At 37.1% G+C, this 15,199-nt stretch overlaps 2 protein-coding genes across 3 annotated transcripts in view; one reads left to right on the top strand and one right to left on the bottom strand.

The window, feature by feature from the left end:
• Positions 1 to 8,530, top strand: part of LOC311294667 (adhesion G protein-coupled receptor D2) — a 75,089-nt gene extending 66,559 nt beyond the window's left edge. The window contains exon 25 of the mRNA XM_084415663.1: positions 7,527 to 8,530. Coding sequence (XP_084271789.1) covers positions 7,527 to 7,640 — 114 coding nt within the window. The 3' untranslated portion in view covers positions 7,641 to 8,530. The remainder of the gene's footprint in view (positions 1 to 7,526) is intronic.
• Positions 8,531 to 10,181: 1,651 nt separating this feature from the next.
• nr5a2 (nuclear receptor subfamily 5, group A, member 2) overlaps positions 10,182 to 15,199 on the bottom strand; it is a 56,019-nt gene continuing 51,001 nt past the window's right edge. The window contains exon 7 of one of the 2 annotated variants that reach the window (XM_084415665.1): positions 10,182 to 11,765. In XM_084415665.1, coding sequence (XP_084271791.1) covers positions 11,518 to 11,765 — 248 coding nt within the window. In that variant the 3' untranslated portion in view covers positions 10,182 to 11,517. The remainder of the gene's footprint in view (positions 11,766 to 15,199) is intronic. The other variant, XM_084415664.1, reaches the window with a different exon arrangement.

Genomic DNA, 15,199 nt, shown 5'->3' on the forward strand with positions numbered 1-15,199 from the left:
GTGATAACAAATCATGAAAATAATTTTTTAACCGTGTGAGACAAAGAAGATGCTTCCGTTCATGTTGGTGGTAATTTCCTGTTTACACTGAAATGCAGGTCAGCAGTTTAAGAGAACGGGACCACGCTCTCATTTTGACCCAAAACATTTCAAATATCATATCCCCCTCTCGGAGTCCTACAGACGTTTGGCTCAATAGAGGCAGATTAGTCTAATGCTTAATTAAACAGCTTGCGCTCCCATAGCGTGCTGCTGTTGTTAGTGGTGTGAAATGACTCGCAGAGGCTCATGGTGGTCTCTGGGTGAAGTCATTAGAGCCGTGTGCCAGACTCTACCACTGCTCTCTCCTGGCTCATTGAAGATGCTCCCCCACCACACGCATTCATTATTCATGAGTGCCAAATTTGAATCTGACGTGTATATCAAAGACGGCATTTGTTTTCTGATCTCCCCATGTGTGTCCAGCGCTAGCCAAAAGAGATTCATAAAAATGTCTCTCATTTCAAAAAAGATTGTTTTAATTTGCGCTTTTCACACACTTGGGAAATGCCTTTATCTTTAGATTTGTGTGTGTTTGAGTCATTTAAAAAATTGGATTGTAGCATCAAACTAGACAAACTGATATTAATAAATATCAAAACCAAAAGTCTCTAACGATCATGTAACCTTAAACTAATTCTACATTGTCAGAAACTGTGCATGCAAACAAATAGCGTTAATCTGTGAGACTGTGACTCACATTTGATTTCAACAGTTTGACATTAGCATGTTGCTAAGCTAAAGACTCTAAATACAGTAGCATAAACACAAATGTTGGGTCAAATAATAAAAAAAAAATTTTTTACCCATATTTCCACATTGAATGAAATGTAACTATTTTGTCTTGTCCAGTGATCTTGGAGGAATAATTATTGCAATGCATTCTGGAATAATGGTATAGAATGTTACAAAATGAGAAATTCACACAGAATTAATTTTGGTGCATGTGCATGTTTAAATTGGAAAAACAATGGAAAAGTTGCGAAGTGGAGTGAAAATCTGTGAACGACCCCTAAATAAGTAGGTCAATAGGTTTTGCAACTGAGTTATAGCATTTATCATCTCAAGAAGGTGGAGCTAAACTTTTTGCACTGTTATGTTTTCATTAGGTCGCTGCTTAACGTGCCCAGGATTTCTTTCTACAAAAAAGGTGGACAAAATAAATTGATAGTAGTTTGGAACAACATGAGGATGGAGTAAACAATGATTTTTGGGTGGACTATCGCTTTAAATGTCAGAGCCTTTGCCTTGCAATTAGCATGTTTCCCCGAGTCAAATTAAGCCAAGGTGCTCATGTGGGAAAATTGGGTTCGAATCTGGCCCAAGTGTAAAAAGAAATAAGTAAACAGTTCTCAGGAGAGGTATTTCACATCTGCCCATGATCTACAGCCTGTTAGTATACACATCACACAATGTCAGTCAGAATTCCTTCGGCTCTCTGATGTTAAGCAGATACGATTTCTCCTTTTGCGAACGCGCACACACGCTAACAGTGGCGGCAGGCACCGACAATCTTGCCACAGGTCAACGACAGCTTGACGGGCTTCGCCTGGTTCTCTCTGCAGGTGACACAACGCAGCCCTCCTCTCTGATGCATACTGAAACAGATGCACACCAGCGCTCCCCCCGGAGCTCCCTCCGCGCTCTCTTTGATGGTCCCAGGCTCCGGCCCTCTGATGTGGCCCTCTTTCAGAGCGTGTCATGTTCACTTGGCGTACACAGGCTGTCTGATATCAAGTAGCTGCTGCCAGGGAACCAGTGTTGTAGAGGAACTGAACGGTCTCCAAGGATCGACTGGCAGACTAAATAACTGCTGATTTGCCATCAACTATCTGCTGCGTACGAGCAGCTGTTTATCAGAAGAAGGCAAGGCGGACGGCCAAAGGTTCTTCAATGCTCTTTCTTCACCAAAATCCTAATGTGATGTTTTTGCGTTACTATTGCATATCTTGTATGTCTGGCGAACGTCCTAAAGTTGTCAAGCAGGTGCTGCTGGCTGTCTTGAAGAAGATAAAAATGATAGAGATACTATTTGGTGCATTAGTGCATCGGAATGAAAATAACGCTTTGCTGTTTGAAATAATGTCTGATCCAGGTTCATTTCAAAATAAGTCGATTTATCAGAAACATCCGTGGCATGCTGTTGATTACCACAGAAAATAATGAAAAAATTCAAACCAGTTGGAACAAGACATAAACATTATAAATGTTAACAATGTTAATCTGTTTTAGTTTTGTTGCTGTTATGCCACAATCATCTGATTATGAGCAGTGTCATTGACTTAATTTTCTGTTCCCAAACATACATCCCTATTTGTTCACCACATGTGATCGGCCTTCAGGCCTGACAGATAGATCCCAGAGCTGGAGTTTTGACAAGTGTAGCATGTGTGTAGCAGCGTTGCATTATTGTGTTTGATTTTGCTTGTGCCTCGGTGTGAACCTTCCCAATCTCTGCTATTTCCTGAGCGTTCTATTAGCGGGTCACAACTCAAGGTTGAACAGCGGGGACCCGTTCAGTCTCTGAACAAGTTCAACACCTGCAAAGTTCAGCTTCACCAGCTTTTTCCAGGCTGTTATTATTGAATTTGTGTAGCTGTAAAGTTATGTTAAACAGCATGCACGATTTTGTAGCCGTGTCCACAAAGAGCATGTCATCCCTTGTGTTTGATTTCGTTATATATTCATGTTTGTCTGCTCGAGCTCCTGCCGTGCTCGTACGACCTTGGGTGACATTTCCAAGAATATGTATTGAAAATTCTGACACTTCTCATTGTCAGACCACAAAGAAGCACTTAAGTATTGAATCTTGCACCTCATTGGAGGAGGCACAATCAGGAACTGACCTTGGATACACCCTCCCCTTATTTTAAAAGGGACGATCCAGGAAGACCTTTAAAACAGAATATGTTTGTGTACTTTTTGTGTGTCTTCGCCAACAACGGTATCCATAACCCACCAAATCCCAATTGTAATTCAAAAACGAACGCAGCACATTTTAGCCTCGATTTATTGTTTTATTAGTTTAAAAAAAAAAAGATATTTGAACTTCTGAGAATTTGGGTTGGTTCATGATACAATGGCTAGCTATCTGGTTTCAGTTTGTTGGCTTGTCATTTAGAAAGTATTTTTCTTGGATTCATAGGCACGTTGTTAAGTGTTTTAGGCATATCGGATCTCATTAGCGATGTTTCACTCTGAGTCTGGCCTTCATTCCAACCAGAAGCGCTTAACTGCTACCACTTATTCAATTATTATAGGTTGCAGATTTTGCAGTAATACTGCTATAATTTAAATGATTGGAAGTTGTCTTCTTAAAGGCGTTTTAGTGAAACAGAGTCTGCTTAGAGTTAGCGTGTTACCGTAGCCTCAAATATTTAACCAGATTTACTTGTCTAAATGACTTACAGTATGTTTTATAAGTAACTGGGTTGTAATGAAATAGCATCTTAAATCATTTAATTTCAAAGCTCATATATTTTCCAGACCTGTATGACCTTTGTTCTTTCGTGCAACACAACAGAAGAGGTTTAGCATAATGTTCAAGCTGCCCTTTTCCTTGCAATAAAATACAGGCAGCAGGGAAGCTTTAAAAAGGACAAAAAAAAGCACAATAAAATATGATCAGATTAGTTTAGTACATTGTCCTGAGTGCTTTGTTCTCTTTTACAGTAAAAGTTAATGGAGACAAACTCAAAAAATTACGAAAAACTCACTATGAAAGTGGTTGATGTGTCTTGTGCACAATATTTCAAATCTATTTTACAAATATTTTACAAATCTATTAATTTACCCGTTTTTGTTTTTGTTTCCAGTAATTTTTGTGCTTCAACTTCAACTTTTTTCAGTTAGTTGCCAACATTTCTAACTTTCCTTAAGTTTAAGTTTTTCATCTAATATATACTAAACTTGTTTCAGATTAATTTCAATGAACAAAAACACTTTTAAAAGTTGTAGTAGTTTTAGTTGATGATTCCAAACAACATTTGTCCATCTAATTTGTCCTTTATAAAAAAATAATAAAAAAAACCCCACAAAACAGCGTTATCATTCTTCATAATCATAAGTCAAACGGATTTGGAACAACATGAGGGTGAGGAAATTATGACAATTAAAACTTTCTTTCAAGAAGAAATGATAAGTGAGCTTCTTGGTATGTATACATATATGTATACATATAGCTTCATATATATACACACACTTCATTGAACTCTTATTATCTACAAACCAGTTTTTCCTATCTGGGCCGTGTTCCATTGGCCGTTTCGATGAACTTCGAGCGGAGGTATTGTTACAAATTACTCTTGGCAAAACGGCCTATCATTTATGACAATAAGAGGTCATTTTTCATGTCTGACCTTCTGTTTGGGCTGCATTTCTGATCCTGTGTAATTATGTCTTTGTGCTTCAGAATGTGGAAATTTAATCGCCTTTACAAACGGCAGCAGCAGAAAAAGAGTTTTAGAGGAACTACGCGACCATTTTAACAGGACAACATGTTTGAATTAGATGTTCTAGCACTGGCTCTAAATGGATTTCTGAAGTGGTTGTTTGTGAGGATTTTCAATCGGACGTAACCTTGAGTCTTTTTTATGGGAGGTCCGTTGGATTTAAGTGCTGGTATAGCATGAAGAGCCTGAATACATGCGTTTCTCTCTCCATCTCCCTCCATCTATCTCGTTCCCCCTCTCCCTGCCTTCATTTCTCTTCTCTCTTCCCTCTCTCTGTCTGTCTGCCTCTTTTTCTCTCTGAAATTGAAAAATCTGCCTCTGAAGTTGTTGCCATTGTCTGAGTAATTAATGGAATGCTGAGAGCGAGGTCCAGGTGCTTAAAGAGTTTTTTTTTTTTATCTCTCTTTTTTTTTTTTTTTTCTCATGACTAATAAGGATAGAAAATACACATTAGTGCTTTTGTGGTCCTTCTTTTTTTATATATAAACTTATGTATAATACATGCATTTAAATGAAAGGACGGTGACCTTCGCTGTGTTCCATTTCAAACCCACCACATTTGTTTTGCATGTTGAGGTGAGGTTTAGCATAACAATCTAACTGCTCCTATTTAATATGCATCTATTAATTCGTCCATTTCAGTAGTTGGGAAGTTTGGGTCAAGGCCTCCGAGCATTATTTTAAACTGAGCTAAAAGTTTCTCGCTACATATAACCGTGGTCTGATGTCTATTTATTGATGGATGCTGATTATTTATAGGCCTTTACTCTTTGTATCAAAGACACAGGGCTGATATTATTAAATATGTACACTGTAAAAAATGATATGATCAATAAGTTATGACAGCATGTATTTCAGCATATATTTTTTACATTCCTTTAAGCAGTTTTCAGCTTTGTACAAGATTCAACTCTTTTTTTTAAAGTCAGTTTAATGTCATTTGAGTTGAAATGACTTAAGTTGATTGTACTTAAAAATTTAAGGCAGCAACTTTTTTTTCTTCTTTTACAGTGACGAGGTTGTTAGCTGGACATAATTAATGATATGTTAATGAATATTACAATTACGGTTAAAATTCTAAATTCTGTCACTTTTTACTTTTAAACACTTTTAAACGTGTGTCGTTTCAAACCTGTGAAAAGGAAAGTCAGTTGGGTTCAGTGATGTTGTTTTAGAAATGACTTTCATTCAATATACAAAAACACAATTTTCTTATTTTGCTTTCCACATAGAAAGAAAGTTATAAAGGTTTGGAACAACACGAGAGTGAGTAAATGACAAAATGTAAATTTTTGGCTGGACTAATCCTTGTAAAAGAAAAGTGTGCTTAATTGTATTGAATGTGCACTTGTAGGTTAATTCAAATCTTAAAAAGTATATATTTATAATATAATATTAATTAAATAAAAGACCACTTAAGTGTAGCCTACTTAAATAGTTCACTTTCAAGACTGTTTATTAACATACTCAAGTGCACTTTTAGAAAGTGCACTTTGTAATAATGACAAATTAAAATCTTTACTTTGAAGTACATTTTAAATCATTGTATTTAGGGAAGCACTGATATGAAAATTAACCGATAACCGATAATTCTTTACATTTGAAAGCCGATAACCGGTATATTGGCCGATAAATCTAAATCCAAGTTTTTATATAATTTTTGAGAGCCTGATTACAAAAACAAAAATCTCACCATTAAAAGCCATGTCCCAAACACAAAATTAGAATGTTCTCATTATAATTTTATGTAGCCTATATGACAGACTTGCGCTTAACTGTATTTTATTTTTTGAAGTGATTCCAATCATATTTCATCCGAAGTGTCTCAGCTGAAGTAAATAATCCATTATTTATCGGCTTTTATATAACAGCCAAATTTATTTCCGCGCCGATAATGATAATATTAAAAATGAATATATAGATACCGATATGGTGGCCGATAATTTTAAATGATCCTTTGTCGTGCTACTTAGTTACATAATCATTACATTGTGTAATTGCAAGTATATTTAAATACATGATAAAAATTACATTAAAGTCTTTTAGTTTATCACAAATGCTTATTGGTATATTCGGCGGTACACTTTCATATTTCAACAACAATATAAGTAACTATGACATTACATATAAAGATTAAGTCCTACTCAAGTGGTAAAAAAATGCTCTTAAGTTCAACTAATTGCATTTAATATAAATTTAAACTGATATTTTCATTTCAATTGCAATTCACAATTCAACTACAGTAATTGTCCGAATAAAACATTCAGTTTGCTCTTAAGTACAGTATATTATTTTAAAGTAGATTATTTCCAAAAGAAAGTATGCTAAAGTGTACTTCTATTTCACAAGGGTCTGCGTAAGTGAATAGTGTTGATTGCGGCTTTCATTCCATTGCGATTTACTTCCAGGATATATTTACTCATCGTTGTGGTGAAATAATCCAGAGTTAATCTCTTGTTGTCTGTGACTGACTAGCGTATTGATGGATTGAAGCGGTCTGAATGAATCTGCCACAGTCTGTTCTCACAGTCTCTCAGCAAGGCGCCTCTCAAAATAACGGGCTTCAGCAAGTCGTGCGGTCGTGTTGGTTTAGGGCTCTTGCCCGAATATATGCTGTCTACACAGTCTATTTTCGATTTACAGTAAAACAGCTCAGATCTGTTTCTGTGAAGAATTTGGTACAACTCTTTGGTCAGTTTTGCTGAACTGTACAATATAATGTGTAAATGCCGTTTTGTACCCGTGTGAGTGAGAATAATTACATTTTGGTTTGGTTTATATAGAGAGAAATATCTATCTAACAATGTGGAAATCATATTGTTGGTATTACATTAAAAGTTTGAATAAGTTTGGCCACATTTGGAATTGTGGTTCAAGTTCAAGTAATTGCATTTAATATAAATTTGAACTATAATACATTTGAATTTAATTGCAATTACCATACCATTAAGTGTCTGATTACATTACAGTTTGAATATCCTTTTAAAGTATATTATTTTCATAAAAAGTGTAACTACTAATTTCTTATTCTTTCAGGAGAACTTAAAGACACCAAAAAACAGACTTCCGAACGAATGCAGTCTGAATGTACCCATGGAGGCCGAAGGAATTTCACCTCCTCAGCAGAACGCCGACACGTGTCTTCATTGAAACTTCTCTGCATCTTGTGTTTTGGTAAAGTGCAGATAGTCTGTAAATGATATCCTTAATGTTTCAACATATTGTGTACATGCTTTGAAGTGAGCAAACTACAATCTAAATATGTTCATTTGTGGAAAAACGAACTTAATGCTTTGAATGTTTTACTGAAGGTTTACTCTATTTTGTACAGGTTTCATCTTGAATAAGCTAAAATGATTCTTCGCAGTTCATTTATTTTTAGTCTGTCTGCACACTATATTTGAATGAGAGTGTAGCAGGATCAGGTACGTGTTCTTCTGCGTATGTTTTCTTGAATCTGATTAGGAATCTGAATATTCTCTGTATCCAGTGTGAATCTGTTCATCTTTGTGTCAGGAAGAAACTGTTGGTCACTGATCATGGATTATTGCCAGAGACTGAAATAAAATGACGACTGTTGGCATAATAGTCATTTATTAAAATATGATGGAAAGATTCCAAGAGCTTGTATGGAAACTCTTTATGGCAAGAGGTGACATCAGAGATGCGGTCTGACTGCGGTTTCCAGCGCACAAACAAGAGAATCCCAATCCAGACATTCAGGCAGGTAAGCAGATATCCAACGCAGCTGCGGGACTTCCGGTGATGGGGAACAAAATGGGAACGAGGGGCACTGGATTCCTTTTAAGATTGTCGGTCTGATCACACACAACACAGTAGAGTCACAAAACGAAGCAAATACAAATCAGTTTCCCTAGAATCGATAAAGAAGTGGCTTAATGTACAAATGGGGGGCGTAGATGCCATGCAGCAAATGTTGATCAAAGCAGTTGTGCTTGTAAAAAAAACTTTTTACACCATTGTTGTCTGAAAGAATTTACATCGATAAGGTGTGTAACATGTCAGAAAGATCACTTTCCTTAAAAAAAAAAGAAAAAAAAAAGCATTTGATGATTGGGATATCAAGTCACCATGGTGGTCATTTTCACTGCTCTTTAAATCAACACATGACATTTATTTTCAGGTGTTACAACAGTCACCTCAGCTGTGTTTTTTACTGTGTTGATACTTTTTGACCTCAGATTTAGCAAAGTCAACATGAAATGAAATTTACGACCCAATTTACTTCCTTATTGTGACATATTTCCATGTGCAGCAGGTTATTCAATCAGATACATGTAAAGCGAGACATTTTGGTTTTAAAAAGTGTCCGTTACATGCCAAAATGGAGCTGAATGTAAGTTTGCAATGGATTTATAAACCACCAGCACCCACTTTTGAGGAGATTTTATGGGGAAAGAAGGTCAAGTTTGTTTAAAAAAAAAAAAGCATCCTGATGTATGCTAATAGTAAGGTTTCTATTATCACAGTACCGTTTATTATGTAAATGTTAATCTTGATTATTTACTGCTTTTGTTTTGCTTTCATTTGTTTTGATTTCATTTGCTTTGCTTTTGTTTTGCTTTCATGTTTGTTTTGCTTTCAACTGTTTGTTTCGCTTTCATTTGCTTTTGTTTTGCTTTCATTTGTTTGTTTTGCTTTCATTTGCTTTTGTTTTGCTTTCATTCGTTTGTTTCGCTTTCAATTGTTTGTTTTGCTTTCGTTTGCTTTTATTTTGCTTTGTAATCGAATTCTTAACATAATTTTCTGCCCTATAATGGCAGTTCGATTACGAAGAAAAATCTTTTTGTACGAAATAACACGCATTCATAAATTGTGCACAAGACCAAGATAGTGTATTAAGGAAATAAATTGGATTCATTTTGATTTCATGTTGACTTTAACACCAATTTTATATAATACAGTCAAATGAAGGCTTCAGGAAAAACAACGGCAGTCCCCAAGTATCAAAGCTCTCATCCGTTCATTGTGAAGCAAACAGGTAAGTACAAGTGAAGGACAGACGCTGTCTTTGGTATAGAACACAGATGCTATCATGAAAACATTCATTGAAATCTCACGATAGAAAAGATGCACCAGTCAGTCACACCAGATGTACAGCTCTTGATATTTTACAGTGGTAGGACTGATGGGTGTTTAATGTGAATCACTCAATCACCATTTAGCTCCATAACTGCATCTCGTATCTACATTTTTAAAAACGTGCTACAGTAAACAAATACATTTAGTCATGACCCCACCGCACTGTGCAGGAACACATGGATGAAACCAAAACAATAAATTAAGCTTAACCAGTGACGTACATTTCAAACGTAGAACGTAAAAACAGGTGCCCACAGAAACAAGCCAGCACAATAAAAATAAAAAAAAGAAGTAAAAACTCAGTATTAAGTGAGATTCCTCTCTGATTTAGTGTCTCACGACATAATTAAGTACTGGTCAAGAAAGATGAAAACTGTACACACCTAAGAAAGCAAACAAGAGGAATATAATCTTTGCTGAACGTTCGTTTTTATATGAAATCATTGCTTTGCAATTGAACGCATCACAGTTATCTCCCACATGAATGTAAACACCTCATTTCTTTTCAATTGTATAACATTAATACTTTATATATATATGTACTTTTTATTTTACATATCGTAATTCACATCAGCACGGTTAGCTAGCATGGAAATGAAATAAGGCAAGACTCACATGACTGTGACATCACAAATTATTAATACTGATAGTTAAGGTTGTTTTTTTTTTCTTTCTTTTTTGTTCTCTGCAGGCTTTGGTCTTGTGTTGACGGAGGCGGCATTTCTTCATTCTGGCTCTGAGACTGCACTTTATTTACATTCACATTTGTTGATGAACAAACTGCAAAATGTTAAAAAAAAAAAAAAGGTGTGTTGTGAGGTAAATGTTTTTAAGCATTTTTTTCCCAAATCAAAGAATAAAAAATGAGAAATTATTTTTATATTATAATTTAGCATTTTTACCCCCCAAAATTCTGTTTTATTATGACTGAGCTATTTAATTTATTTATGTAATGTGATGATAATTTACCTAAAATTTAATAAAATTAATAATAATATAATAATATTTTCATGACAATTTTGCAAAATTCTGCTTTATTATGAATCATTTACTTTTTAAAAAATTATGTCATGACAATTCAGCACATGTACCTCCAAAATGATTTTTTTATTATGAATTACTTACATTTTATTCATTACTTCATTTACAGTACAATTTAAATAATTCAAATCCAAATATTAGACATCGTTTTCTTTGAGCAAAATATAATTTCTCATTTCTTTCTTATGATTTTGAGATGAAATAATACCCGGACATGTTCTCGACAGGATTTGTGACATTCACCATTTTTCCACTTTTGGAGAGAAAACATTGGCAAAAAGCAGCCTCAAAGTGACAAAGAAGAAGAAACGACTGCCAATTTTGAAAAAAAAGAAAGAAATGCGTTGCGTCGTTTTTTTTTTTGGTGAGGGGTTGGAATAAAGTCTTTGTGGTTTGCCAGGCAACGGCTGGTTGTCCGTCTTCCCTCCGCCTACTGGCTCTAGCCCAGCTTGTGTGCCTTAAAACAGACAGAGGAGGGCCACATGGCCAGTCCTAATGGAAACTTTGGGTCAATGCTGGCAAACCAGTCTTAAAAGAGAGCCCAGTTCCTTCCTAGTAATCCAAAACCCTCCACCTTGAGTCTGAGTGTAAAGTGGACGTTTCGATCAGCTGCACACAGAACAAATATCGACTGACAGTCATGGTTCGACAACCCGCGGCCTAGAGGTCATTATAACACTTCATTTCATTTCTTTATCAGAAATGCATCTGCCCTTCGAGCCAAACCGCTTTCAGGTATTACCGTGCCCTCTCCATAAGATCCAAAGCGTCCGTCCCACCGCAAACCCATGCGCATCTGGTCTTTCGAAGGCTATGTCTGGTGATGACGCTGGGCTGAGGTGGAGCTGGGAGCAGTGCGCGATGTGTCGAGACGAGAAGGTCCTCAGGCACGTTTGGCGTGCAGCATCTCTATGAGTAGATTGTTGCAGGGCACGTCACCGTTCAGGTGTTTGTAGTACAGATACTCTTCAGCCTGCAGACTGATGGCCCGGATCTCTGGCAGCCGCAGCAGAAGCTGGCCGAACTTGTCCGTCTGCTGTGGATAGTTGCACATGACGTAGTCCAGCAGCGCGGCGTTGACCTGTTCCTGGACGCTCTCCACCAGGTGGAAGTTCTCCAGGTTCTTGACGTCTGAAAAAAAGATGAGATAAAGACCGTTGTATAGTTACTTAAGGGCGTTTTCACACCGGTAGATCGGCTGATTTGTTCCATAACAGGGACTCTATTTGTTACAATGTTTCATTTTCTTCTTGGTACGGTTCATTTTCACAAGGAAACCGTTCAAAGTGTACCAAAATGTGTTTATGTAAGTCACATGTGAGTAAAACTGTCCTCTTATTGGTCAGTTTCCTCTGCATCATCCATCAAGATGATTGACAAGTTCGCTCCATGAGCTTATTGTGGATTATTTGTAACTGTCACACACGCAAACACTATATGGATGTAGCCATCATTCCCGCATTATTACATAGCCTATATAATGCCGTTATAGCGGGAAGCAAGGCTTTGCCAGGACAGAATTCTTTAAATGCACGGAGAAGAGCAATTACATAACATTATAAGATGAAGAGGCGCTCTTTGGATTTCAACTGTGATAACTAATGCACTCACTTACAGAATCAGACACTGCTGCTTTTTATATAACACATTAGCCGTTATGAATTATGATACTGCTTGGTTCGTCGGGTCGGTTGGGTCAGATTGCTTTCTCATCTCAAGAGAACCGCTCCAGATGCGATTGTTCTGGTGTGGATCCGAGCTCGATTGCTGTGTTCATATATGGCTAAATGTTCCGAAATTCAGAATTCAGAAACAAAGGCTACAAAGCCATTTGTGAAAGCAATCTAGTCAAAAGTTTGGAATAATTAAGATTTTTTTATGTTTTTGAAATAAGCCCCTTATATATGTACTCTTAGTTTTTCCATCAGACTTTTTATGCTCTAAATGTGGACATTTTCCTTGTCATGTCTTTAATTTATGGTGTGCTAACGTGTTGAGATGAGCTGCATGTGTTCTTGTGTTTCAGATGATCTGTGGCGGCGGGAGCTGCTAATGAATCCCTGGCGTGTGGCTCTATTTAATCAGGTTTTGAGGGGCCACCTCATGTGATCTTTTATTTATCCCTTTGACCCGGGGTTGAACGGGAGCGTGGTCATCCCGCTCTAGTCCCTCCTAATGGAGACTGCTGGGGTCCGAACGATTGTGAAAGCACTCGGACCCACCCAGCCGTATCTAATGAGCCAGCTGACACTTCTCTGCCTGCTCTCTTTTTCCCTAAAAATAATCGAGACTGCCTTGGCCGACAAAAAAAAAGAGGTGGGGGGGAGAAGGGGGAAGTGACTGTAGCAGCAGCAATGTAATGAGGTCTGTAGAACAAGCTTTGAGTCCTCCATGGCGCTGGTGAGGATGTTTGACCCCTGGGTGACACCAGCAGGCACAATCAGGACACGGGAGGGGGAGGGGTTAACCAAAGATGACCAATTACAATTCTCCAGCTCCAGACAATTTAGCCCTTGTGGAAAGAAGTAAACAAACAATGAAGTCTATCTATCTATCTATCTATCTATCTATCTATCTATCTATCTATCTATCTATCTATCTGTCTGTCTATATGTCTCTCTGTCTATCTCTATCTGTCTGTTGTTCTATCTATCTGTCTATCATTTATCTGTCTGTCTGTCTGTCTATCATCTATCTATCTATCTGTCTATCATTTATCTGTCTGTCTATCTATCTGTCAGTCTATCTCTCTATCAGTCTGTCTGTTGTTCTGTCTCTGTCTGTCTGTCTATCATCTATCTATCTATCTATCTATCTGTCTATCATTTATCTGTCTGTCTGTCTGTCTATCTATCTGTCTATCTATCTGTCTATCATTTATCTGTCTGTCTATCTATCTATCTGTCAGTCTATCTCTCTATCAGTCTGTCTGTTGTTCTGTCTCTGTCTGTCTGTCTATCTCTGTTTTTCTGTCTATCTGTCTATCTCTGTCTGTCTTTTGTTCTATCTATCTATCTATCTATCTATCTATCTATCTATCTATCTATCTATCTGTTGTTCTGTCTGTCTGTCTGTCTATCTATCTATCTATCTATCTGTTGTTCTGTCTGTCTGTCTGTCTGTCTATCTATCTATCTATCTATCTATCTATCTATCTATCTATCTATCTATCTATCTATGTCTGTCTGTCTCTCTATCTGCCTGTCTGTTGTATCTATCTATCTATCTATCTATCTATCTATCTATCTATCTATCTATCTATCTATCTATCTATCTATCTATCTATCTATCTATCTATGTCTGTCTCTCTATCTGCCTGTCTGTTCTTTCTATCTATCTATCTATCTATCTATCTATCTATCTATCTATCTATCTATCTATCTATCTATCTATCTATCTATCTATCTATCTATCTATCTATCTATCTATCTATCTATCTGTCTGTCTGTCTGTCTGTCTGTCTATCATCTATCCATCTCTATCTGTCTGTTGTTCTCTCTCTCTCTCTCTCTCTCTCTCTCTCTCTCTCTCTCTCTCTCTCTCTCTCTCTCTCTCTCTCTCTCTCTCTCTATCTATGTCTGTCTGTATGTCAGTTGTTCTATCGGTCTGTATGTCTGTCTGCCTGGTCTAATAACAATAAATATCTCTAATTTCAGAAACCTTTTTTTAAACTGAATGAAGTTTTCTTGGTCCATATTTCTGCGAGGGAGCTGCGCTCTGTCTTTCTCAGACTGATTATAGACATTACCAAAAAAGTCAAATTATAATTGCTTATTATTGTGGCCACGTTTGAACATTAAAACCGAAGCATGGGGAGGGGTTAAAAGAGTCGACTGATCGATGACAATGGCTTGATCTCTTTCGCCCCGAGCAAAAGAGAGGCCGGTTGCGAGGAGAGAATTAACATGTTTGTTTAATTTATCCGCAACGAGAAACGCTTAATCATGCCCTGCTGACAGAGACTGAAAAACGCAGAAAAAACGTACAAGCAGCAGTTATCTAGTCAGGTTGAAGCATCGCATGGTAAGCACTCTTATTTTCTATCTCAACATTTAGCCACTGTGGGACTAATTATCAACTTTTTCTCTCTTTTTTTTCATGAAACAGCCTTAGTGTGCACTAGGGCCGGGATGTAGCCTGCCTCTAAACCCTTAGGTCCTGAGGAATACATTGTTCATTTGACTAGCGCTCATGCTAGACGACCCCACATATCCACTCGCAGACACCCCCAGCACCACCCCTCGCCCTGTGATATGCTGGGACTCTTCTTAATTAGAAAGGATTTTCTAAGTGAAAAAAGATCATTCCACGAGAAATTCATGCCGGCAACCCCCCAAAGCCCTCGTGAGGTTCATTTGTATACTGGCATGGATGCACAAATATAGCCAATCTGTATTCGCTATATAGTATGCAAACTCACTACAGTAATGGCATATTGATTACAATTTGTTAGTATGCATACTGCAAATGAAGATATACAAGGATATGGAATTTCACCTCTAATTGTTTAGTCAATGAGCAATTAAATCATAATGCCAAATCTGAAAGGCAAATGATGAATCCAT

This window comes from Rutilus rutilus (assembly GCF_951802725.1).
Source record: "Rutilus rutilus genome assembly, chromosome: 8".
NCBI classification, from domain to species: domain Eukaryota; kingdom Metazoa; phylum Chordata; class Actinopteri; order Cypriniformes; family Leuciscidae; genus Rutilus; species Rutilus rutilus.